This window comes from Limanda limanda, chromosome 5, assembly GCF_963576545.1.
Source record: "Limanda limanda chromosome 5, fLimLim1.1, whole genome shotgun sequence".
NCBI classification, from domain to species: Eukaryota; Metazoa; Chordata; class Actinopteri; order Pleuronectiformes; family Pleuronectidae; genus Limanda; species Limanda limanda.
This window is the reverse complement of record NC_083640.1, coordinates 4,439,709-4,466,802: the sequence shown is the minus strand read 5'-3', so window position 1 is coordinate 4,466,802 and position 27,094 is coordinate 4,439,709. Positions and strand designations below refer to the sequence as shown.

Below are 27,094 nucleotides of genomic sequence, written 5' to 3'. Positions count from 1 at the left end.
TATATCTCTGTCATTGCATTAGTGTTTTTTTACAAACTTTTTTCTCATCTTATTCTACAGAACAATGCCACGTGCACTATCTCATGTGTGGAGACATTTCACCCCATCCAATGTAGAAGGAAAGGCTGTGTACATTTGAAAATACTGTGCAAAGACCTATGTTAAGAATGACACAACGATGCAGAAGCATATAGTCAAGTGCCCAAAGTTTCCTCAGGGCTCAAATCAGCCTATGACACAACAAAATGTTTATATTTATGTCTGTATATGACAAGGTAAGTACAGTTAGTATAAATTACCCACAACATTTCCAGTTTATTCCTGTTAATTCCCATGGAAAGTATCCAACTTTGAATATTCCCGGAATTTTGCAACCCTAGTTGCCTTACACTTGCAGGAGGTGGGGTGCCCTTTTTGTCAGGTCAGAGCGACCCTTCTACATGTCTGTGCACATCCCTGCTCCTGTGTTCGGGCTCTTTCTCATTACAACAGATGGGGGCGCCTTTTTGACTTGAGATTGTTTTGCTCCGTGTTGTTGGGCCTATACCACACAAATCAACGTTTGAGGACACAGCACAGCACACAGAAACCCTCCACAGCTCCACGGAGGGTTTTTTTTACAAACACAACCCCATCGCTACCACTGGTGCCCACCGTGGCTGTGTGACAGGGAACCCTCGGGGTGTCAGACTGGGGGACAGGCGTGGCAGTGGGCTGGTCCAGCCGCAGAGAGAGTGATGATGAACAACATCAGGCTCCGGTGACTCGGAATCAGCTGAGGCCCTGAACCAGTCTGACAAAGGAGGACGAAGCCCAAATCTGTCACGCTGGTGATTAACCACATCTGCTGGTGCTGAGGACGGCTCCGGGCTGTGGGTGAGCCGCACCCCCACACATGAAGGACGTGCTCCGGAGGATGCTCTGAGGTGAGTAAACCGTGTCTGCTCGTCTCTGTTCGGCCGCGGAGAACCAGGGAGCCTCGGTAATAAGATGACTGGGCGTAGTGCGGGGTCCTATCTGACGCGTGCATGAGCGGTGTCTGCGCATTTCACCGAGGATGGCCCCATTGTGACACGATGCTTTTGCTTAGTGCTGTTTAGCGTGTTGTTGTCGGGCTCACGGTGCAGCCACCCACCCACACACACACACACACACACACACACACACACACACACACACACACACACACACACACACACACACACACACACACACACACACACACACACACTAGTACACGCATGTAAATGTCAAAATAAGATGATACGTTTAGCTGATGTGCACAGGATTTACTCCATAAAGCCTGGAGCATGTAGCGGTTCTGTGCAGATGGAGGCCTGGTGCTGGATCTCATCCGTGCAGCTTGTGTCCTCAGCGGCTCCACGGTGCTTCCTCCGTTCCCATTATCTCGCCATCGATGTCTGTTTGTGGTAGTCAGATTGTGATCATATTATTATGAGCCGTATAGATTGATTTGGAAACGTGGGGGTTGTGAATGCGCGTCGTGCAGCGCCATCCCCGCTGGCCTCTTTCGCTTTTTGCGGGTGGCCATTAGCGGATCATGGTGCTGATGCTGCAGCTCATGTGAGTGTTGCTAGGCAGCCATGCTTAGTGCGGGCCTCTGTCCGGTGAGGGAACGGAGGGATGCTGCAAAAGCAAAACCCATAAAACGATGTTGTGCATTCCAGTGTTAATTTTGGCAGCTATTTTTGATTTAGTCTTAGTCTTTAGACGAAAATGCATATTAGTTTTAGTCACATTCAGTCATTTTTATCCTTCTTAGTTTTGGTCTAGTTTTAGTCGACGAAAACTAATTACATTTTAGTCTAGTTTTAGTCACATTTATTAGCCACATTAAACTCCTTATCTTCCCTTCTCAGGTCCAGGGACCCCCTGTGTTGTGTCTGCAACTGCGTACTAGTCTTGCTTTCAGTACTTAGGTTGTCCATTAGATATCCCTCCTATAGGTCTATAGCAGGGGTCGGCAACCTTTACTATCAAAAGAGCTATTTTGCCCCCTCTTCCCCCAAATAAAATGGGAAAGGGAAACACCAAATGCTTATGAAGAGGAGAAGAAAATACACAGGCAAGTGTAGGTCTACTTCGAAATAAATTAAACGCAGAATTCATGTTGAAATATGAGCCTGTAAATGCTGCCTTGTTGTGTGCCGCTCTCATGACTGTATCTGATCAATAGAGCGCTTCTCCTCTTCCTGCATGTGACACAGGAGTGGCGTATGGAGAGTTTTTTATTTATTTATTTTTAATCTCTGAAAGCACAATGTCAGAAACATTGAACCTGGAATGATCTCAGCCATAGTAATGAAGAGGTTTCTGATGATGGTAAAGTCTGTGTTACTAGAAGGCAAGACAGCTTTATTTATATATTATACACAGAGGTAGAGTCAAGTTGCTGTGCTATATTCAATAAGAACAACTGAGACACAATTGGAAGAAATTCATTGAACAGCAGAAATCACCCAGTTTCAAACTATTTTCAAGCAAAATGAGATTCAAAAGAGATGGGCAGCACTATGTGAAATAAATAAAAACGATAAAGCCATATACATACATTTTGCCTAAAACAATATATGTTGAAGTAGTTACTACAAATGAAATATAGAATGTGTAAAAAAAAATGTAATATAGTTTAGTTAGAGACACATATAATTTATAATTAGGTTTTCAATCTGGATTTAAAAGTTTCATTTTTGCACTCTCTGTTACATTATGGATACTAATACAATCTTGTACTGTAGTTATCCCTTAATCCCTTAACTGCAAGTGACTCATCACTAAAACTCCATTTTATGCTTCTTTTTCTATATTCATTCAGCGTGGTTTTCTGAGCTTCACGAAAACGTCCTGCTGCAGTTTATTACACTTCTTTAAACATGGATTAATGCATGTTCATTTTATGTTTCCGCAGCTCACTGTATCAATCTTTGTTTACAGTTGATGTGAGTTTTTATGGGCCTGGAACCAAGTTGCCCTGTATGTTATGGTATACAGAGGCCATAATACTTTTAACTCAATATGAAGTTTAGTGTGTATTTTTGTTGTGTTGTTGTTGTATTGGGCAGATAGATAGATAGACAGAGAGATCCTTTTGGAAATTCATCACATGCTACACAGAAGTCGTCAAAAGGACAAACAGAAAATACATCTGATGGGCTGCAGGCATTCGTCACTGCTGGTCAGGTATATTAGCTGGAGAGCTGTGTGTTACAATAAATGATGTTGGGTTTCAGGTATACTGAGTGAGAAGTAATAATGGCGGAAAAAACGATCATCGTGAACTGAATTATCTTCACGCTAACTATATTTGACAGCTACTCAAGTTTAAAGAGTATTTTACCATAAAATGAACTGAAACACAATGAGTTACAGTGATTAAATAAATGAAACGCATGCTACCTGCAGCTCATACAATCAAACAAAACAATTAAAGATCAGAAAAAGTGTGTATATCATTAACAAATTGATTTTACTGACAAATGTTTGCATAATCTTATTTTGAAGGACTGTGGGCAAAGGTGCTGATTTGATTGGTTAAAAAAACGAGTCCCAAAACTGGTCAGGATCTGCCGACCGGCCGTTATGACTTAAACCTACTGAAAGCGAAGCCAAAGAAAATCAATCCGGAGTTACTTAAGTAATTACAAGTGTGTCTGCGTCTCTGATGCCAGATGTCCGACACAGTCCTCTTCAAACCACTGCAGGTGGGTAGATTTACAGCAGTCAATACAAACATTCAGTGGCCTCAGGAAATAATCTGACCCACTTCACTTTCTCCACACCTAATTGTGTTATAGGTTTAATTTCAAATGGACGTAATTGCTTTTTTCTTTGTCCATCACTCTAAACTCCAAAGTCTATTAATCGGTTGTTTATGCTAAAGTGGCAAAACTAATGCCGCTTTGACTAACAGGCAAATGACCGGCTGCTAAGTTTGCCAGACATTTGAAGGACTACGACAGAAAGATGATCAGTCAGATTCATTCCAGTCTGAAAGTGCCTGGCGTTCTGTCAGGAAAACAAACAAACTGCTCACATACAGGTGTATAAATGTAGAGACTTTGCCTGGAAGACTTGAAGATTGCTATCCAATCTCTTTTCATTTTGTCAGTTTGGATAATTAAGATAGATAATGAGCAAAAGTGGCAATTATATGGATTTATTTGAATCATACAACTCAAGGTGTCTGAAAGGGTTCTGTGCATTTACTAAGTGTTTTGACAGTTGATGGCTTAGTTCACAGTGAAGCTTGATGTACATGTATATTTAACATTCAAGATTCAACTATGGCAGTAATACATCAGCTACATTCCCTCATGTGTCCAGGTGAATGAGTCATGTTTACAGATGGCTTTATATGAAGCTTTTTAAAGTATTAAAGTATCGAAGATATTCAGATTTTACTGTGGATTTCAAAAGTAATTCAGTGGTAAGGCTGTCAGAAATTGAGCATGGTCGACCATCCCAGTGTGACCAAGGCTAAGAGGGAGTAGGGATGGAGGGCCAACAGCCAGATCTCCATGTCTCCCCTCAGTCATTAGGAGTCTCCCTGGAGAGAAAGGCTTTCTGTCTGCTGCCTGTCAGCAGCTGGGCCCCCTCCAACCCCCAGAGAGAGAGAAAGAAAGCGAGAGAGAGAGTCATAATGTGAACCAGCCTCCATTGTGAGAGGGAGGAGGAGACTCACTGCTGCCTAAAATAAGTGTTTAAATACATCCTTCTGAATGCATTTGAAGAACAATTACAAAGGAATACATGTCAAACAATTCAAAGAGATATCATCCATTTTAAAGTAAGTAATGCAGATTCAGTAGGTAGCTGTACAGAGCTCTCAGTTTTTATCTGAGAGCTGTTTGGCTTGCTAACAACTTAATGCTCATACTGTATGAGAGTGTTTGTTTGCCGAGCTCAGTTAATCCTTTAGAGCGTCACTGATGTTTTTGGATAACTGATTTAATGTTTCAGTGCTTCTGAGTCCAGGAAGGCTGAAGACTACTTATTTAATCCATTAATAGCTCATGGATCCTGTGAACATCTTGAGAAACACATACTGAGATTTGAGGATGGGAATGAGAACGCAGGTGATCAGGGATCCACAACTCTATGTGTTAACAGTGATGCCAGTAAGTAAATTATAGAGTCAGTTAGTCAGATGTGGCACAGAAGGGAGGGTGTGGTGTGTTTGGAACCTTATCTGCTCCCTGCAGCATCGTTTGTGTGTTTGTGCGTCTGTGTGTGTGTGTGTGTGTGTGTGTGTGTGTGTGCGTGTGGGTGTGCATTTGTGCGTGTTTGTGTGTGTGTGCTGCTTCATTTGGGGAGTGGCCTGCTCTCTTTCGAAGATCCTTACGGTAACCCTTTCTCCAATTACCGAGTCGTATCACCAGCTTACTTCCTGTTGGTGGTTCTGATGCTGCTGTGTGCATGTGAGCTTTCACTGCTAATGCTGCTTCCTCTGCAGCTTTGCTTTTCCATCGGCCGGTGCCCTGAGGGATCGAGCATCCTTAATGTGAGGGTATGGTTTTTCATTTCAATGTTGCCATTTGAAAATGCAAGGGAATCGAGGAATAATGTGCTATCTAATATAACTGTTTATTTTTGTACTAGCCAACAGGAAACTCAGTTTACATGTTAATGCATGATATAAAAGGCTTGGCTCGGGATTGAATTTTACACAAGTGAGCATATTGATTGAACTGACAATTGTTCTTTAATATCTGATCGTCTTTGAGTTTTAAACTTCCTCTGGGGTGATGACTCCCTCATCCAGGAAAATGTCCTCCTTCTTACTTCTCGTCTCTCACTTGCACATGCACTTACATCTTCTTCAATCTTAATGTCATAGATTTGTTTTTTGTGATCCTATTTTTAAACCCATTATTTTATGTTTTTAGCATCATAAGTAGATTTCGTTGTGAACTTGAGAACCTTTATTCTCATTCGTTATGTTATTCTTATGAATCAGATTGTGTAATTTATGTGTCTTAGAATGTTGTGATGTCCCTTTGAGTTGATTTCCAGACTCTTCTCAAGCTGATTTTACTCTGTTCTAGACTCGCAGGATTTGAAATTTCAGTTCAACCACCTGCCATACTTGTTCTAGAGAGGTTATCTGGTGAAGTGGATCCACTGTTGTCCCATGCTGCCGTGAAGCGTGTCATGAAAAGTAGAGAGTTTTGAAAGCATACCTATAGTCGTGCCTTGTTTCTTTAATAAAAACACCAGATTTGTCGGTCAGATATGGAAAATGTGGATGTTCAATGATCTATACTGGTCTGATGCTGGAACATCCAACAATTGGACATACATCACTAAAACTACCTCAAATCACATACAGAGAAACCATTTTTAAGAAATATTTATTTGACTTGCATTTTGACTGTTAAGTTTGACCCATTAAAATCTACTGGTATGGAGGAGGCGGGGCTTATGACCTGTTCTGCAGTCAGCCACTAAGCGGAGATCAAGATGATTTGGTTTAACGTTTGGGGAGTGGTCACGATGTCCATCTTCTGGAAACTATGTATGATATCTATGTATGACACATATGAAGGTACTGTCAGCAGTTCTGGGGGGGGGGGAAAGAAATCATTAGATAGATAGATAGATAGATAGATAGATAGATAGATAGATAGATAGATAGATAGATAGATAGATAGATAGATAGATAGATAGATAGATAGATAGATAGATAGATAGATAGATAGATAGATAGATAGATAGATAGATAGATAGATAGATAGATAGATAGATAGATAGATAGATAGATTACTTTATTCATCCCCGAAGGGAAATTAAGTTGTCATAGCAGCCGGTATATTTGAATACAATAAAATACAATACAATAGAATAAAATAAAAAATATTGAGGTAGAAAGAATAAAAACAGAAACACAAGATAAATAGGTAGATAAGGTGCAGTGGCAAGATGATGGTAATAGTACTGATGATATGATGGTAATGTTATTGTTAGACAGTATATAAAAATAGTACAGTATATATAGTATATAATAATATAACATAATATATATTTATATATGATAGTAATTATACCAATATAATAGCAGTATATAGTAATAATGGCAGCAACAGTATATATAATAATATTAGTAGATAGTAAATATAATATTAATAATAATAACATGTACACATGTATAAATAAGTGTATATAGACTTATATATACAAAGAATATACAGAGAGTATGATATAATATATGATATATAGTAGAGGTATAACTATAAGTATTTGACTATACAATAGATAATATAATATACTTTGAGTGTAAGAATATGTAGACAGAGTGTGCAACATTATTGTATAAAATGATATATAATATCAATATGGTTTATATTAACACATATCACATATGATGTGAAGTAAGTGTATATGGAGCGGAGTGTTGTACAGGGTACACAGTGCAAGGAGACAGGTTTATTTAGTGCAGTTCTGTGATGGTGGCTCTGACAGAGGTAGAGGAGTTGTACAGTCTTATTGCAGTTGGGAGGAACGATTTCCTGTATCGTTCCTTAGAGCAGCGGGGGGGTTGAATTAGTCTGTGGCTGAAGCTGCTCCTTCTGGTGGACAGGTAACAATTGGAGGAAGTTACTGATCCTGGAAATGTAAAAGTACATTTTTTCTTTTTTACAAGTTAAACAAATGACAAATGGAGGGATATAGTGTTCTCATGAGGGATTTTGTTACCTCTGAACACAATGTTTCTCCTTGTTTCTAGTCTTTCTGCTGAGCTAAGCAAACCACTTCCTGGCTGTAGCTTCATATATAATGGACAGATATGAGAGTGGTATTGATCTTCTCATCTAACTCAAGGAAAGAAAGTGAAAGGAGCTATTTTCCTTAATGTCAGCTGTAGTTTATCAGACTATTTTGTTTGTCACTGCAGATTGTTATCACTGCTCAAATGAAGTGCTGTTTTAAGTTTATAATTTGTCTCTCTTCTTCACAGTTCTCCCTGCCCACACCTGGTTGTAACACAGCTTCTGCATAACCGTAGAAGATGAGTAAGTCCCCCAGCCCCAAGGGCACCCCGGTGCAGCTCAGCCCCAGCGATGGGGTCCCGGAGAGTCTCCAGTCGCCCCAGCATTCCACACCAGGCTCAGGACCCCAGCATAAGAAACGCATCTCCAACCTCCTGCAGAGTCCGGTGCGATCGCTGATTTATTGTCTATTTCTTTAACACTTTTCTGTTTCTGTCTCCTCCCCCTCCTCCTCTCGAGATGTGATTATCTCCCATCAGAATAAATCTGTTCTCAAATTCTACTTGACAAGCCCGGGCTGCAGTCAGTGCTGGACTCTATTCTGAATGCCTGATTCTGAAGCTGTGGAGACCATGAAGTGAAAGGCCCTATTAAATATGTGTACTCTCTGTAGTGTAGGAGTGTTTATGAATCAGTGCATGTGTTCAAAGCCCTGTGAATTTTCATGATTATACAATAGCATCTTTCAAATTATTCTAATGATGTGAGTTTTGTTCGTAGAAAATGAGACGATCGAGGCTTTTCCAAATATACGTAGAGAAGCTTTGATTGAAAGTTGTGTGATGTATGTACACATGCGTGTGTATTAACACATTAATGTCTGTGTGTTTGTGGGTGAAGTCGTTCAGGGAGGAGTTGGATGTGCTGATCCAGGAACAGATGAAGAAGGGTGGCAGCTCATCCAACCTATGGGCACTGAGACAGCTCGCTGATTTCATGGCCTCACATGGCTCTCCAGCTGCTCTGCCAGTCTCCCCCTCCAGTATGTGAAACCTTTGATTGAACTCAATTTATCCCGGTACTTCACTACAAGAAGATCAAAAATGATGCTGTCATATTGTTCCCTTTTCTTCTAGCATGTCAACCCTGGTGTTTTCATTACCCATATAGCAACTCTAATATCAATAGTTTCATAAAAGATTCAAAGAAGCAATAATTACATTTTGATTATGTGTTTTCAGTCTTCAGCCCCGTTCAATAACTCTTCTCAAGACATTGATGTGAGAAAGATAGAGTTTCCTATTCATACACTCTCAGTAGTTTAAAAATCCCATTATTAGTCCTGGGTTTCCATTATGTTCTCGAGCGGGTGTTTGTATTGTAGCACTGATTGTTTGCCTGAATAGCTATATGTTCGCCCAGTGGCTGTTTTCTACAGCTATTGTGGATTGTTTTATTGACATATTTATTGTGAGTTTGATGCTTGCAGATGCTTCTGGTCTCGTCCTCTAACTGTTAACACTGGATTGTCCATGATTTGGTTATCTGCTGTTAGTCTTTGTCTGTTTATGTTATATCTACTGACAATAATATAAAAGCTTTCATCGGCACAGTCACTGATTTAGTTTGATTGGTCAGTGGTGTTTTACTCTTGCCTGTCACAGGTTGAACTAATGGTTGTGTTTCATTTATTTATCAGGACCTGGTTGTATTTACTTAAGGTTAGAAACATTTCTAAGAGAAGTAGTGAATCCCCCTGGGTCAGGCAGTGCAAAGGGGCAAGTTTAAATATAAGAAATTAACCTATTAGATCTGAAATCAGCTGCACTATTGCAGATACATGTCAATTTAAACCATTCTTTTTTTCAACATTCTTCATAAAACTTCAACTGTGGAAACTGCAGTAAAAATATAGTTGGACTGACGTGTGATTGATCGGCCCACAGGCTGGGCAGACACTGGTGGTGTCTTTTTTGAGTGTTTCTACCCTATTTCAGTGTCATTGTTAATTAGTTCCACACTTAAAGGATTAAGGGAAAACAGGAAATGTATTTGTGCAGTTGGTCTATTGTTGTTTCAGATCTACACAGGGGTTTGCTGAAGACAGTTGGACCTGAGCTCAGGCTGAAGTTCAGGTTTTATAAAGTCACTTAATACCATCCACTAATAATAATGGTAAAGATGTTGCCTTGTCTTTTCATGGAGGTATCCTGATCATGGATGACTTATTGTAGGGGTAAAGGTTCCTTGTCATGGATACTCATAAATACTTACTTATACATGCACTAAAAAGCGATTTTGTCGGTTGGCCAATAAAAATCGGCTGATATGAGGCTTTCACAAACATGTTAGTATCAGTGTTTATGTTAATTCCCCCAAAAATCCCTATCAGTTGGGCTTGAACCCTTCACACATCAACTCATCATGTAACATGTAAAACATGTAAACTCAGAGCAGCAAGAAAAACAATGGCAGAATAGATTTACATTATTCATGTATGTTGAAATGTGCACATTCCAAAGAATCAATCAACCACTCTCCTACCTGCCATTGTTGTCTGCAGACCATCATCCTCACTCCACTCTCTCTCTGTCTCTGTCTGGTTTTCTATCCGTCTCTCACCACACAGACATGATGATGGTGACAGCCATCAATGACCTGCATGGCTGGGAGCCCGGCAGCATGGTGAAGGGGGAGAGGCTGATGCGCTGCAAGCTGGCCAGCACCCATCGCCTGTTCGACCTCTACGGCTGGGCCCAGATCAGCTACACCTGTCTCACTGTTAGTCTTACTTTCTTCTCACATCACAATTCAAACATTATGTTGTTTTGCCTCACCACATAGTATTTACTAAACAGATTATTTACTTTGTATATGGTCAGAAAGTATGTAACTCCGAACATATGAAGAGTAGATACAGATTAAAGTGCAGCACCAGCATAGGAAGATGTCTGTTATCTGAGAGCAGATGATAGAAATCAGTTTTTTTACATACATATCAGAATGGATTTCCCACAGTAGCATTATGTTTTGCAGTGTCACCATCTTCGGTCTTTACCTGTGTTGTTTTCCTCCCTGGCAGCTCCGTGTCAGTAAAGAACAGGAACACTTCCTGGTGCTTCCAGACGGCTTGGCGTACAGTGAGGTGACTGGATCCAGTCTGGTGAGTGACCATCGTCAGGATTAAGGTTACACACATTCGAAAACTGAACTGAGCCCTTCAATGTTATAGATATGATGCACATATAGTATAATCTTGTTTCATGATATTATTAATTAGAAATACTGCAATTGTCTAGTTAGATTTAATGTTCTTTCTTTGATATATAAATTGCTAATTAAATTGAATTTTATTTTGGTGTTATGTTTTCTTGCATTATTGATAATCGACATTTTTTGTTTCATTTAAATCTCTCTCTCTCTCTATATATATATATATCTACCATACAATATATTGCAGAGACAACATCACAGCAGAGAATATTTGCCATTTCTCTTGATAAAATTACTTGACAGAGTAACGGAGTATCAAATAGTCAAACTGTCACTTCACACATATTTAACTGTCTAACTGTAAAGAATTATTAGAATATGTATTGTCTTAGTTTAACTGGTTTCATTATTGCGTTGTTTAGGAGAGAATTTTCCTAATGAACGACAAGTGAGGGAACCATTGTCCTGAAGTTAATCATTCAATTTCATATATTTAAATTATTTCTTTAATAAAAAGCCTTTGAGCATATGGTAAATTTTCTCTGGTGAAGTTCCATCCCTAGTTTATCTTTTTGCAAAAAAAACTGGTTCCACTGCCTCATTAATTTGCTCATCAACTAGTAATTTTCATTTGAAACCAGTCAAATTAAATCCAAGAAATATGACACTTAACTGGGTCTGTGCAGTTTTAACATTTCTCTGGCTTAAGCACGTTATAGAACGTATAATGTTTTGTTTCCCAAAAATCCAACATGGAGATTTTGGTGTCATTGTCATGTGCTTTCACAGGTAAAGGTGAATATCCTGGGCGAGGTGGTGGAGAAGGGCAGCACCAACCTGGGCGTGGACCCAGAGAAGTTCAGCCTGCACCAGGCCATCTACTCAGCGCGGCCAGATGTTCGCTGTCTTCTTCACATCCACACACCGGCCACAGCAGCGGTGAGTCAGTCCGAGCTGAAACCAAGAGAGAGGCTGCCACTAGTTCACAGCTCTGAAGCCATATCACACTGGTCATTTATACCCTAAACATAGAAAGTCGTAACATTGTTACAGTGTGAAAGCTCTTACGATTCCAGTCTGATAACTTTTCGTCCATCGTGGATTTGCTTGTAAAATAGATCATACCCTCAACAATCAGACTATATATGAGTCTGTTTCATGATCTTTGCAGCCACAACTGACAACTAATTATTTTCAGGTTTCATCTATGAAGTGCGGCCTCCTGCCCCTGTCCCATGAGGCTCTGCTGGTTGGTGACGTGGCCTACTATGACTACAACGGAGTCATGGAGGCGGAGCAGGACAGAGTGGAGCTCCAGAAGAGTTTGGGACCCACCTGTAAAGTGAGCAGAGCACTGGAAGCAGAACCAGTAATATGATACTTGTATTTCATCACCTCATTCAGCAGTTACTGCCCCTGTGCCTCCCACAAGGGATGGTTGAGCTCAAAGAACTGAGAGGTCTAGACACAAGACATAAGGGGATGTTTCCTCAGACGAGATTAATTATTGAGGCCAGTTATGCAGCTCACCATTTATTCTCATAATAACAGTGATGTTTTGTGTGTCCCAGGTTCTGGTGCTGAGGAATCACGGCATAGTGGCTCTTGGGGAGTCAATGGAGGAGGCCTTCTACACCATCTACCACATCCAGGCTGCATGCCAGATCCAGGTCTAACGCATGCACACACACACACAGACATGCACACACACACACACACAGCCTATCAAAGAGGAGACAAACTGCTGCCACTGCATTTCCGTAGGTGTGTGTATGTGTGAGTAGGAGAATGAGTAATGTTGAAGCTTCAGTGTTGCACCTGGGCAGTTGTCCTTCTCTTGGTTCCCTCTCACTGTAGACAGCCAGCAGCTCTGCATTGCAGTATTTTACACTACAGGGGTGTTGTGTGCCAAACAGACACTGCAGTAACTATACAGGACCAACAGTGGCCTGTAGAAGGGCAAAATGTGACCGTACACTTATCATCATTGAGTGAAAAAAGGAGAAGAGATGCAACTTGTTCTAAATCTTTATTTATTTATTTTTTTTAGGTGTCAGCGTTGTGTTGTGCAGGTGGTGAACAGAACCTGATTATGCTGGATCGGACCATTCATAAACCCAACTCAGCCGGCACTGTGGGCTGGGCTGGCTCCACCTTTGGGCCCCTGCACAAGAGCCGGGTTGGGGAGCATGAGTTTGAGGCCCTGATGAGAACTCTGGATAACCTGGTAGGAAACCGTCTTCTTAACATCCTTTTTTAAGTCATTAGTAAGGTGTCACTCATTTTATAATTTTTAACAGAAACATGAGAGGTGATACAGGTTCCTCTGGTCACAAGTTCAAAAGATTGTAGTTGCTTCATGAAACCAGTCATGATTGACCTGTATTTGTACGGTATTTAATGTTATGGCTGGATTCAGATTACTTCTGTTCCTTTACTGTCTCTCAACCACTAACAAAGGATCACACACACTGCTACAGCAATTCTGTTTACTTTTTATTGTACTATGTAAATGTCTTTGCATTTCAAACTATCTGACTTTAAAATTCAAAAGCTATTGATTTAAAATCTAATGCATAACATATTTCACAAGCTTCAATTTCAATATCTGCCTTGATCCAGTGTACATCTGACATTTCAAATTAATGATGCACTTATTGCTGTGATTCTTTTTCTTAGATGTGTCTACCAATGAAGGTGTGAGATTCAGAACTTAGATATTTTTGACTGCATACTTCATATTTTTGAAACATAATACAACTTTTTATTTATTCATTGTTGTTATTATTATTACTCATTTATGATGAGTTCCTGTATATTTAATTTCAGAACAACTTAATTGACCTAATGTGTGTTAAACAGAACTTTGACCAAATTTGTCAGCACATTCTTATAAAAGGCATTTCCCTCACACTACCATCAATCCTACTGTATATCATGTGATTGCAGTCATTTCCTGTAGCTGTTTCACAATAAAAGCATAAAAGCCTTCTTGTGGTTGCAGATGGAAAGCGTCTTATGTAAAGGAGTGGCATCATATTATGTTCAGATTGCATCAGCAGTGACTCAGCAGCAAATTTATCTTTGATGCAGTTGTTCTGTGAAATGAAAGGGCAAACCACAGCCATTTGATTTACTATGTACTGTGTTCAGAAGCTGGTGGAAGCTGACTTCAGTAAGAAAATATTGTTTCTTTAGCAGTAGCAGATACCACAGATATATTGTGCAATACACAGCGTGTGGATATGCATGTCAGCACCAATGTGATTCAGTAAAGTGCCTTTTTTCTGTCCATCAGAGAGAGAGATGGATGATTTTTTCTACTGTGTCTCAACACCTCTGTCTGTTTTCCCAGGGCTACCGTACCGGCTACGCGTACCGTTTCCCGGTCCTGTTGGAGCGATCGCGGATGCGGAGGGATGTGGAGGTGCCTGCGACCGCCACAGCCTATCACCAGTTTGATGACGATGGAGTCCACCCGGCTCTGAGGCAGAACCCTTTCACCCAGCGCCAGCAGCAGGAGAGGACCCGATGGCTCAACACTCCCAACACCTACCAAAAAGTCAACCAAGAGCAAGCTAGTCCTGGACACCAGCGCACCACTGTGAGGCCCTTGGAGTCATGAACTGTGATTGATTATGTAGACCACACTATAGGAGTTTAATAATTGTCTAAAATTAAATTGCACACACATGTTAAAAATAGGGCTGGGCAAGTTAACTCGTTTTAATCGAGTTAACTCAAGTGATGAGTTAACTCGATTGTTTATTATTTATTTTATTTTTTCCTGTTCTGCAGCAGTCAGTCATTTTTTCCTGTTCTGCAGCAGTCAGCAACAGACTTTCACAAAATAAAAGCCTGACTTTCACAATAAAACAATAAATAATCAAACCTGAGTTAATGCGAGATAAAATAATTAATCGAGTTAACTCATCACTTGAGTTAACTCGATTAAACAAGTTAACTTGCCCAGCCCTAGTTAAAAATAATCTTGATTTTCCCAAATGGAGTCCAAAAAGTAATTGTTCATTGCAACATCCGCAACATTGAGTCAGCCAACATTGTGTAGACTTTTGTTCATTGTGGCCATCGTGACCTTAGAGTTGTGTAGTGTTTAAATGGTCAGTGTTTAAAAACAACCAGGATGCATAACACAACAGGAGATTGTCTGAGTCAGATTCATTCACAACAACAGGAACATTCAGGCGAGAGGTGGCCGCTGGGTGGAACAAGCAGTAGGCAGGACATGATGTATCATTTCTGCATCGGAAATCCAGCTTTTGTTTGCAGCACATACAACACTGATCGGTCCTTATCACCAAAACCTCTCGAATCTCATTGTCTTTCCAAATTGACATGCCTTTTAAATGTATAATACCTTTGATCCTGAGATATTTGTATCCTTCTATTTTTTCAGCTTTGTGTCTGTCACATGTAGGAAACCTCACCACTTATTCCCTTTGCCATTTTCCTGCTGTATTCTCATGGGCTCACTTGGAGATTTTACTAGGGGGCTGGCTAGGAAATGTACTGAACTCAATTTGATTTGATCACATACAGCTCCTCAGGATAAATTCAGAATAATGTGGGGAGTTCAGACCAGGTCTGAGAGCAGCTGAATGGCGAGGGATATGTGGACTTTATGTCGATATAATTAACAAAAAGATGAAGAAGCGGGTAGGGGTGGGGTCAAAACCAGGAATGGGATGAATAAAAGCTGCAGGGCGAAAAGCAAGAAAGGGTTGGAAGCTTGGAGAGGTCTGATGACTGCTGCTCAGAGGAGGAAGACACATTTGGTCATTTTTGATGTGCATTCTACTGAGCGTATTTCTGTATCAAAAACTAAACCTCCTATTCAAATGGGGGTCGGTGAAGATGAAGGAGCATTTGTTTTATTTCCGGGCAACTTAGAGAAAACAGTGACGACTCCTACAGAGAGAAAGACAATGTGAGTCTGATTGGGCTACATCAGTGGGAGGAGTTTGGCTCTCCCTCTCTGTTGTCTCTTCTCCTCTGTCCCTCCCACCATCCTCTCTCTCTCTCCTCATCTCTGCATTGCAGGGAAAAGCCCCTGTGTCGAGAAGACCACTGCAGAGAGGAGCATGCCATCTGGTGGCCAAATATAATCCATAGGATAAATCTGCTTCACATAAACATACTTTAAGCATAGAAGCGTTTTTCCCCCTTGTCACAGCCGTGATCCTATACATATCTGATGTTCTTAATCATAGACTCATAGGCTAATTCATATTTGAGGTTGATTTTGAGATCTTGTTTTAACGCTGTTCTTCTCTCCCTCAGTGGTTGAAGGCAGAAGAGGTGACACAAGCTGGCAGCACCTCCATCAAGATAGAGAACCCCAACCTGTTTGTGCCTCTGTTCACCAACCCTCGGGAGGTGATAGAGACACGAAACAAGGTAACTGTCCCCTGCTCACACAAATCTTATCTTTGCTTAGTACATTATCTCATACAAATCCACAACGTTGCATTAAATGTTGCCTCCTTAGATCCGACAGCAGAACCGTCAGGACATGAAGACAGCAGGGCCACAGTCTCAAGTCCTCGCCAGTGTCATAACAGAGGACGGTCCTCCGGTAAACTGCCATTTCTCCCTGCTCGCCTCGTCTCTTTTCCCACTCTTGAATTGCAAAGTTAAATGCTTTTGTGTTGCTGCTTGTCTTTTAGTCTCCGGTCAGCCCCATCAAAGTCCCACCAGAGCCAGAACCTCCCAACCCCTTCAACCAGCTGACGGACCAGGTACTGGACGAGTACCGCAAGGAAGTGCAGAGGAAACAGGACGGAGGGACTGATGGTAAAGTCAATTCAACTCGACTTACAGCTGCTGAAATGACTAACTCACTCTGTATTAATCAATCAGCATAAACAGTACAATAATAACCCTGGTATAGACTGTAGGTATCTGTTTATTCCTATGTTGTGAACTAGATTTATTCTTACTTTAGTGTCAGAATAGTTAATAGATTTGGTTTAAACTTTGAAGTCACATTTCTTAAACTCTATAGGGCCATAGCATTTGGACACTTGAACATTATACGTGATAGTTGAAAATCTTTTTCCTCTTGAGACGTGTTTTGAATAAGCTGGTGCTCAATGTGTTACCCAGTTTTAAAACAGGAAACGTACTTTCGGTTATATAGCCAAGACAAACATTTTTATAAGCCTTCCCTCACTTTGACCAGTAAAGCAGTGTGTACTGTCTTCTAACCACATTAAAGGGGCTTTGTGTAACTTCTACAAAAACAAATATATTAATTTCAATAAAATGTCCAGACTTCTTATAATTATCTGATAAATTAGAATGTGAAATTAATATAAATAGTAATTTGTGCCATCTCTTACCCCTTTCTATTTTGTGTCATAAAGCAGTGCAAGGAAATGTTTTTTGCTCATCCTAATGATTTAATGTGTTAAATCTGTAATAATGTTTGAAGTAAAAGCCCCACACAGAGCTCCTTTAAGCAACCTCTATTTCACCTGTGATTCTTGTGTGTAAAAAGTCTTCACTTCTCTTTTGCCTAACAAATTTAACTTTGTGCACAGCTGAACCCTCACTGTCCCTCACTGTGTCTGTGTGTGTATTTGTGCAAGTAGGGGAGGAGGTGGCAAATGACAAGGAGTCTTCCCCTGCTACCTCCCCCACAAAGGGCCAACCGCCCAGCCCCCCTCCTCTCTCAGGTGAGGCTCGGCAGAGCTCTGATAACCGTCTGCCCTGCTCGCCTTGCTTACCGGCTGTCTCACCAGCAGCCTGAGTTTCTGCCTGTCATGCTTTACACACTCACTGACCACCTTGTTACTCCTCTTCATCAGTTAATACTGTCTGTTCGGTTTTCTCTGTTAATTTGAGGACAACTGGGCAACAATATGTTGTTTTTCTTTGTATAGTCACACAGACTGTTCAAAGTTCCCTTGTAGATAAAGAAAGGCTGCTTTATTTGTCTTTCCAATTTTGCAGCATTTTTATTTAAAAAGCAACAAAGTAAAAATAACACATTTAGTTATTACTTAAAAAATTGTGACTCACATCAGATGGACCTAGTGACATATATATAGGATATTATCTGGAATATCATGGATTGTCAGGATTAGTTGGTATGTGTGATAGATTTTTCTCATGATGGACATAAAAATAACACAGGTGAAGACCAACACCTGAGCTGTGCCTCAATTTAGGAGGCTGCATCCTTCGGAGGAAGAGGTCCCACGAAGGCCATGTAGAGCTTGAACGCCGAACCGAAATAAGACATGGATGCTCCGCCTTTATCGTGAATGATCCACTTGTTTCATTTCTCATGAATGAAAGGACATATTTAAAGGAGCCTTCGAAATGGGACAGTCTAGGTGCTGCTACGATGCAATTGGTCTAAAATGCAACCTCCGAAGGATGGAGCCCCTGAATTGAAACACAGACTCATGCAAATGTAATCCAGCCATTTCTAATGTTAATTTAATTACATCTCTGTGAGTCAAAATGTCTGGTACGAGTCTGTTTTTGTGGCTGTTACTGTTTGATTTAGATTTTCCACATCTCAGCCCTCTATTATAAATTCCATCTGTCTGTGTACTTACTGTATCGGTTTTACTCTCCTCCTCTGTGTCTGTCTGTCCTTTTCTGTGTTACTCCACACTGATTCTTAGGTAAACACTTCTGGTGCTTGTGTCTTGTCTCACTAGTGACCATATGAAAACCCACTTCTCTTTACGCAAGCATGTTCATCTGCCGCAACATGTCAAGCATGTGGCTTCGCAGCTCCCCCCCTCTCGAAGCTTTCTTTCCGAAATCTTAAAAATAACCCTTTTGTCTTAATTCTTTCTACAATACTTTGAGCAGAGGAGGTGAAGACCGACTCTCCAGCCATACAGAACGGAGGGGAGGAGGAGAAGCAGACGACAGAAGAGCTGGAGAAAGGCATGAAGGCCCTCTCGACCAACGACACCTCCACCACCCCCGCTGCTCCACCGGCCAAACCACAAGGTGGCACTCCTGAGGGTTCTCCCTGCAAGTCCCCTTCCAAGAAGAAGAAGAAGTTCAAGCCACCGTCCTTCCTGAAAAAGAGCAAGAAGCAGAAGGAGAAAGCAGAGACCTGAGGAATTTACACACGCCAGACCTCGGTGAAATACTACTGTGAAATGTTTCTTAGCGTGAGGCATAGGAGTAGCAGATGGAGTCAACCACATCAGATCTGTTCCCACAGACACAGTGTACTAAACTAACCCTCACATGCTTTTCTGTAAACTGTTACTAATTTGATCGATGTGGTTATTCATCTTAAACAGGTTAAGAACTGATGATTACTTTCACAAGACTATTTGACCAAGGTTGGATACAAGGCAACATTTTGACACACTATTACTTGACACACACACACAAACACATTTTTGTACTCCTATCTTAGTGAGGACACTCATCAGCATGATAGGTTCCCTTACCTCTTACCCTAACATTACACATAAAGACTAAATGCCTATCCCTATTCCTAACCAAATGTCCCAAATGTCCTCACTCACATAAGGTCTATGCTTAAAATGGTCCTCAGAAGGATAAAAGTACAAGTACACCTCACACACACACACACACACACACACACACACACACACACACACACACACACACACACACACACACACACACAGAGTCTGTGTATTACTCCTATTTTCACCTGCTGTGCTATCGAACCATGACTTAACTTCATTGTATGTGAATTCAGACATGTTTGTTGTTTTTCACTCTGGGATCAGACTGTGGTCCTGTGCACTTACAGCAATTTTTTTCTTTTCTTCTCCACACCTTTGGAAGACACGGTGGAAGCTTAGGTTTGAATTATGCACCCCTTATCCATGTATAGGCACTTGACACATGTATAGTGACATGCTAGTATGTTGCATTTGTTCATTATCTTCTAGTCATACTTTGGTTCTAGTTATCAGATAGATGTTGCAGGTATACGATGTGAGCACAGGTGCATTACATGTAGAAATATACTGATAGCTACTGATTGTGCTCCTCTGAATGCTGGTCTGTGTAAAACGCTCGGCCTATTGACTTTGTTGCAGCAGGGTTTAACATGACAAAAGAACGCAAGGGAAAATATACTGGCTCGCAACAAAACACAAGCAGCTATAAATGCCGCTATTACCAAAAAAAAGGATTAAGCTTAAATAATCTGTTGCTTGTCAATGCAGTTTGAAAGCCAGTTATGGAAGATACTGAAGGTACTAAACATTCCACTTTCTTTCCTGGATTTCTTTTAAACGTATGTGTGCAAAAAACTTCTTATCAGTAATTATTTTCTGTCTCAACCAGTAGCTGTTATCAAAATGCTGATGTGTGATGTTTGCCCATGGTTTTAACTTATTTAATATTAGAATGTATAGGTGAGTGTTGCAAGGTTACCATGTATCAGTCATTAAAGATCAAGTTTGATTTGAAACCAACTGGACGTGTAGTTTATGTTCTCATCTTTCTATACTTGAATGTCTTGTTTTTCCTTCACTGTTGTTTCTGCCATAATGATTAAATTAAAGCAACCTTTAAGGTCTGTCAGTGACACAAATGAATGACTACACAAAGGACATAGTAATAGTATGGTAGTAGTATGTGTATTAATTTAAGAGCAGTACTTGCAGAAAATATATATGGCGTGTACAACATGAGCAGGTTGTTTTGTCATATAAAATAATAATAATGGATCGTTATCCGCCTGAAATCTGAACAGTTCTTTGTATATATAAGTCTATATACACATATTTATACATGTGTACATGTTATTATTATTATTATTAAATATACTTTTGCTGCCATTATTACTATATACTGCTATTATATTGGTATAATTACTATCATATATAAATATATATTATGTTATATTATATACTATTTATACTGCACTATTTTTATATACTGTGTAACAATAACATTACCATCATATCATCAGTACTATTACCATCATCTTGCCACTGCACCTTATCTATCTATTTATCTTGTGTTTCTGTTTTTATTCTTTCTACCTCAATATTTTTCATTTTATTCTATTGTATTGTATTTTATTGCATTCAAATATACCGGCTGCTATGATGACTTAATTTCCCTTCGGGGATGAATAAAGTTATCTATCTATCTATCTATCTATCTATCTATCTATCTATCTATCTATCTATCTATCTATCTATCTATCTATCTATCTATCTATCTATCTATCTATCTATCTATCTATCTATCTATCTATCTATCTATCTATCTATCTATCTATCTATCTATCTATCTAACTAACTAACTAACTAACTAACTAACTAACTAACTAACTAACTGACCAGACCCATGGCTGGTGATGCTGTAGAGTGGAAGTATCGCCTCCAGCTCGCTAGGGGCGCTGTGACGCACAAACGTCACCGGAAACTCGTCTCCAAACATCAGAGACGCACTCGTTGAGCAGGGGCCATTAGTGTTAACAAAATCCAAACGGACCACAGTTGAAATATTTCTAACCAAACGGTTTGTCTTCGGTGCCTTCTCTTTATCGAAAGGACACATTTGAGCTGTTTGTAAAATGGGCAGGAGCCGGAGCCGCAGTCCAGCAAGACGAGGTAAGGAACTACAAGTAGCTAATGTAGCTAACGTTACACCGACGTATGAGGAGCTAGCTCTGACGTTTTTTACACAGGAACAAAGCCAATGCGTATCTGAGAATTTGTCAATTAACTAATATAATTTCTTTACACAGTCTTTACACCATCAACTTGACAAATGTATGGTATCTAAAGACGTTAGTTAAAATAACATGTCCCTATTACAGTGTAGGCCTTATGGGAAATTAGCTGCTAAACCAGCGGAAACATACACGTATATTAATATATATATATATGTCTTTATAAAGGAAACTGGCAAAGGCCATTATGTATGACGTGTAAACCAACACGTATTAAGGAAATACTGTATGATATTCACAAGTATTTGTTTAGTTTTGGAACTTTGAAGAGCTCTTTGGCCCCTGCAAATGTTATTCCATGACTCTTTTAGGGCCAGAATCTAGGATAACATCAAAGATTATTGTAAATAAATCTTATTTTACTACTAATATACTAACTATTATAATTTTGCCTTAGGGTTATTCTGGCATCAAAGACTCTTAGCAGTGGTTTGAGGAGAGCCAACCGATGTGTGATTATTTGCCTTGCTATTTTAAAGTTAACTATAAAATTATTAACTGTTAATTCAAAGCAAACACTATTTTTTTCCCCTGCAACGTTAGTTCTGTAAAATAACAGAAAAATAACACAACAGAAAACAAAACAATATCAATATGTCCGATAAAGGTTCAAGATTCAAACTTTGAGTTAAATCTATCAGTATTTTATACTTTTTTTCATATTTATAACAACAGATATAACGCTGAAAACTCTTGAATCCTTTTTGGGGAATATTTATTCAGACTCACGTGACCCGTCTCTCTACCTCTCATTCTCTTGCTGGTGCGTACACAGAAACACAGGCATATACACACACACTGAGTGACACTATACAAACCTGTGTACTCAGATTAAGTAAAATACTACATTACTTGGTATTCATGAACAGAAACATTTTATCGTATAGAGCAGGGAGGTGAGATCTGATATGACACAAACAGGGCCACATTTTAATGCCAGGCGTTAACGCAGGCCCTTTTAACTGTCCACTTGTAATCACATCACAGAAACCACATGTTAATGTGTGAGGCCTAGCTGTATGTGTATTATCGTCGATAAGAATTACATCTGAACAATGTATTGCTAGCTTTCAAAAATGTTCTTTCCAGATTCAGTCGGTCATCTAGCTGTAATCCCAATGCCTTGTGATAGACATTTGAATTATATGACTGATGTAGGAAAATGTTCATACCGCACTAACATAGGATTCACGTGCTGCCAGTGAAGTAGTTAAGTTATATGGTTAATTCAAAACTTAAAAAGAAAATTATTTTAAAATCCTTTATTTAGAGAAATAATTGTTCCAGATTGTGGCTGACAATATGCCATGATTACAGCTAATATGGAAGCTGTGGCATCATTTAAATCATGATCTTATTTCAACTTTCCAGCAGAGAGAAGACGTTCCCGCTCCACGTCACGGGACCGTGAGCGAAGGCGAAGGGAGAGGGAACGCTCTCGTTCTCGAGATCGGGACAGAGAGAGGCGCAGAAGTCGTTCACGCTCTCCTCACCGTTCCAGGCGTTCCAGGTGAGTTTTTTCAAGTTTCAAATAGGTTTTATTTGTTTTATGTGGGCTTTCCTGTTAGGTTTATGGCATAAGTAATTGCAATTGATTATTTACAAATGTCATTAAAAAAACAAATTATGGTGTTTGCCATCTTTGATACAAATTTTATATTTTTGTATTCTCTGCTGAATCAGTCTTTCAAATTGTGTTCGACATTTTTAAGTTTCTTTTTACCATTTGTGGACAAGCACGTTTATCTGCAGCCTGAAATGATTCAACCAAACCATGAATCGCTTCAGCTGCAGACACGTCTGCCCTCAGTAGTTGTGATAACTCGTCCAGCAGCCATCTGTGTGCTCCCTCACAGCAGGTCTCCTTCTCGACGTCATCACTCCGCCTCCCTCTCTCCTGGGAGCCAAAAAGACAAAGATGCCAAGGAAAAGGCAGGGAAGCCCATTCAGATTTCAGGTATAATCAATGTTATTATGACATACCATTTTCACACAATCTAAGCTTGGAATTTGGCTTTCTGCACATTTTCAACTTCAACATTTATGTTTTTAGAAAAAATTCAATGCCTTTTTTTTTTTTTAAACAGAGGAAGACATGGAGGGGAAAACAGAGGAAGAAATTGAGATGATGAAACAGATGGGATTTGGTTCCTTCGATACAACTAAGGTGAGAATACAGAGGTGTCCTGTGTTAAACAGCCACAAGGAGGTGCAGTGCAAGTTCATTGCATTCTTCAGCTGAGATACAAATGTGTATGTTTTCTGTGAGTCTGTTCAATGTAACAGTTCATCCACTGTGATATATAAGTTTCCACAAACACAGCGTGAACATCAGCTACAGTTGATAACCAGCAGCCTTTGCTTAATTCTGTAATGACATTTGGTGAAGGATTATTTTTTTATCTGACAGATAACTCATGGATTTCAAATCAATTTCTGTTTGTTTTGGAGGCTGTTGACTGTACATCCTCTGTTGAAATATAGAAGGGATTTCAAATTGTAATATTGCTTATTTAGAACCGCATCTACTGGACAACAAGCCAGATCTCTTGGGCTGATATAACACTAATCAATAAAGTCACTTGCTTGCAACTCCTTCACCGTGAAATCCTCACTGCTGCTGAATCACAGAAACTGGAAAGGTGTCAGGGTGAAGCAGCTGCAGGTATATGAATCTGAGGATAATACTGAGTTTAGCCATTGAGGACTAAGACATTTGTTCCTAGACAAATCGAAGTAGGGGTTTTGTTCAGTGGCTACTCATAAGTATTACAAATTCATGTTGGACATTTGGAATATTCTTATATTCTATTTATTATGTTTATTAAATACTATCATCTTAAATTCGAATGAGCAAATCAAACATTCATTGCATTGTATCTAGGGTTGCAAAGGGGCGCGACTTTCCATGGGAAGTTTAGCTCGGGAATCTGGGGAATTTTGAAAAAAAATAAATACGCAAATTTAACGCTAAGCAATAAAAACATCATTCAAAACTCTATTTTAAAGATGTATGGAATGCAGCACATGCTGCACGTTGAGTTTCAACCCTCCACTGTGCATTCTTCCATCACATGCACAGATAATTCCCAGCATCCTTCACTCTACAGCAGGGCTATTGAGGCCTGCTGTAGAGTGCAGGACTAGTCAGGTAAGTTTCCATGATATTACTGGGGAAAATATATTAGCATGCTGATTGAGGATTGTTCATCTGTTCATCTAGCCTATTTCCATTCATTTATCCATCAATCGTAAAATATGTTTACAGCCGATTCCAATTGTTTGGCTAACTATTTATATCTCTGGCATTGCATTAGTGTTTTTTTACAAACTTTTTTCTCATCTTATTCTACAGAACAATGCCACGTGCACTATCTCATGTGTGGAGACATTTCACCCCATCCAATGTAGAAGGAAAGGCTGTGTACATTTGCAAATACTGTGCAAAGACCTATGTTAAGAATGACACAACGATGCAAAAGCATATAGTCAAGTGCCCAAAGTTTCCTCAGGGCTCAAATCAGCCTATGACAAAATAAAATGTTTATATTTATGTCTGTATATGAAAAGGTAAATACAGTTAGTATAAATTACCCACAACATTTCCAGTTTATTCCCGTTAATTCCCGTATATTCCCGTTTATTCCCGCATATTCTCGTTAATTCCCATGGAAAGTTTCCAACTTTGAATATTCCAGGAATTTTGCAACCCTTATTGTATCTAATTCAGCTCTAATTTGTAGTCTTGTGTTCCCTTTTGTATGTTTTTTCCATTTTTGTGAGGCTCTTTTAAACTTTCCTAATATATGAGGTTAATAAACATATTGTTTAACAAAGCAACAGAAGTAGAGCAGAAACAGAATCTTGTAAATAATGTAATTTTATAACCAGCTGTGATGTGAGTTTTGTTTTATGTGAATTGTGAGCAGCACTTTTGTTTTTTTTCAACAGGGGAAGAAAACGGATGGATCAGTGAATGCATACGCCATCAATGTGTCCATGAAGAGAAAATACAGGTGCGTTAACAACCAAAAAAAACAGCTTTAACAGTACAGAGCTGTTTGTAGCTGTATTATTCATAAGCATATACACAGTTTGGACAGATTTCATAAGCCTCTGTTTTACAATATAGTGATATTTTGTAAGTTATTTTCTGCAGCCTGGTTGTTGTCAGGTGGCTGAATTAAAACGTCAACTTTTCAGCCCCTCACAGCGACCACTCTCGGCATCATCCACCATTACTGTAGCCAATCGCCTCAGCAGGTGTTTCCATGCAGAGATCCCGGCTCTCCCATTGGTGCTCGATGATGTAATCTCCAAGTGTTGCGAGGGTAACAGTGATGTAATGTTTTCTTTGCATATTTTTTTTATGTTTTTATAGGCAGTACATGAACAGAAAAGGTGGATTCAACAGACCACTGGACTTCATTGCTTGAAAGGATCAGACGCTCAGTGCGACACCCAGGAAGAAGCTTTCCTCTGTCCTGCCCTCACAGAGGCTGAGATTGTGCTGTTACCTGTTGGTCGTCACGTGTTCTGCGCGGTGCAACAATTCTATACCAGTAAACACGTATGTAAATAATAGTGCTGAGCTGAGTAACCAGAGGACAAAATGTGTGGAGCTTTATGTTGTTGAAAGTGTTGTTTAACTTGAAATAAAGGCATTTTAAGGTGTTGACTATAAAATGTGTGCGTGTTTGTGTGTATATGACATGCAAATTCAACACGTACACAAAGTGTAACGTATCCCATACTCAAAAGTTGGTTGTGTGTGTGTTTTTGTGCTGCATGAGTTATTCAAGTTTGGTGTTTTGTACAATTGTGCTCAATAAGCCCGTCTCAAATCCACTCTAAAATAGATAGATAGATAGATAGATAGATAGATAGATAGATAGATAGATAGATAGATAGATAGATAAATAGATAGATAGATGGATAGATGGATAGATTACTTTATTCATCCCCAAAGGGAAATTAAGTCGTCATAGCAGCTGGTATATTTGAATACAATAAAATAGAATAAAATAAAAAATATTGAGGTAGAAAGAATAAAAACAGAAACACAAGATAAATAGGTAGATAAGGTTCAGTGGCAAGATGATGGTAATAGTACTGATGATATGATGGTAATGTTATTGTTAGACAGTATATAAAAATAGTACAGTATATATAGTATATAATATAACATAATATATATTTATATATGATAGTAATATACCAATATAAAAGCAGTATATAGTAATAATGGCAGCAACAGTATATATAATAATAATATAATAATTATAACGTGTACACATGTATAAATATGTGTATAAAGACATATATACAAAGAATATACAGAGAGTATGATATAATATATGATATATAGTAGAGGTATAAATATAAGTATTTGACTATACAATAGATAATATAATATACTAATGTAGTC

The 27,094-nt window shown here is 39.4% G+C and overlaps 2 protein-coding genes across 3 annotated transcripts; both read left to right on the top strand.

The window, feature by feature from the left end:
* The first annotated feature begins 5,444 nt into the window (after positions 1-5,444).
* Positions 5,445-19,530, top strand: add2 (adducin 2 (beta)). Its single transcript, XM_061071582.1, has 15 exons — positions 5,445-5,527; positions 7,976-8,173; positions 8,628-8,769; positions 10,357-10,508; positions 10,810-10,890; positions 11,730-11,879; positions 12,139-12,282; positions 12,512-12,610; positions 12,991-13,167; positions 14,296-14,544; positions 16,242-16,358; positions 16,450-16,536; positions 16,628-16,754; positions 17,555-17,638; positions 18,792-19,530. The coding sequence occupies exons 2-15, from the start codon at positions 8,027-8,029 to the stop codon at positions 19,046-19,048; spliced, it is 2,013 nt and encodes a 670-aa protein (XP_060927565.1). The 5' UTR covers positions 5,445-5,527; positions 7,976-8,026; the 3' UTR covers positions 19,049-19,530.
* A 1,834-nt stretch (positions 19,531-21,364) lies between these two features.
* Positions 21,365-26,352, top strand: snrnp27 (small nuclear ribonucleoprotein 27 (U4/U6.U5)). Of its 2 annotated transcripts, none has more exons than XM_061071474.1 (6): positions 21,365-21,544; positions 23,038-23,176; positions 23,526-23,623; positions 23,754-23,833; positions 25,618-25,682; positions 26,048-26,352. In XM_061071474.1, exons 1-6 carry the CDS (start codon positions 21,508-21,510, stop codon positions 26,100-26,102), a joined length of 474 nt encoding a protein of 157 aa, XP_060927457.1. In that variant the 5' UTR covers positions 21,365-21,507; the 3' UTR covers positions 26,103-26,352. The 2 variants fall into 2 exon arrangements, with proteins under 2 accessions (XP_060927457.1, XP_060927456.1); XM_061071473.1 differs by having other exon boundaries at positions 23,523-23,623.
* Positions 26,353-27,094: the final 742 nt, after the last annotated feature.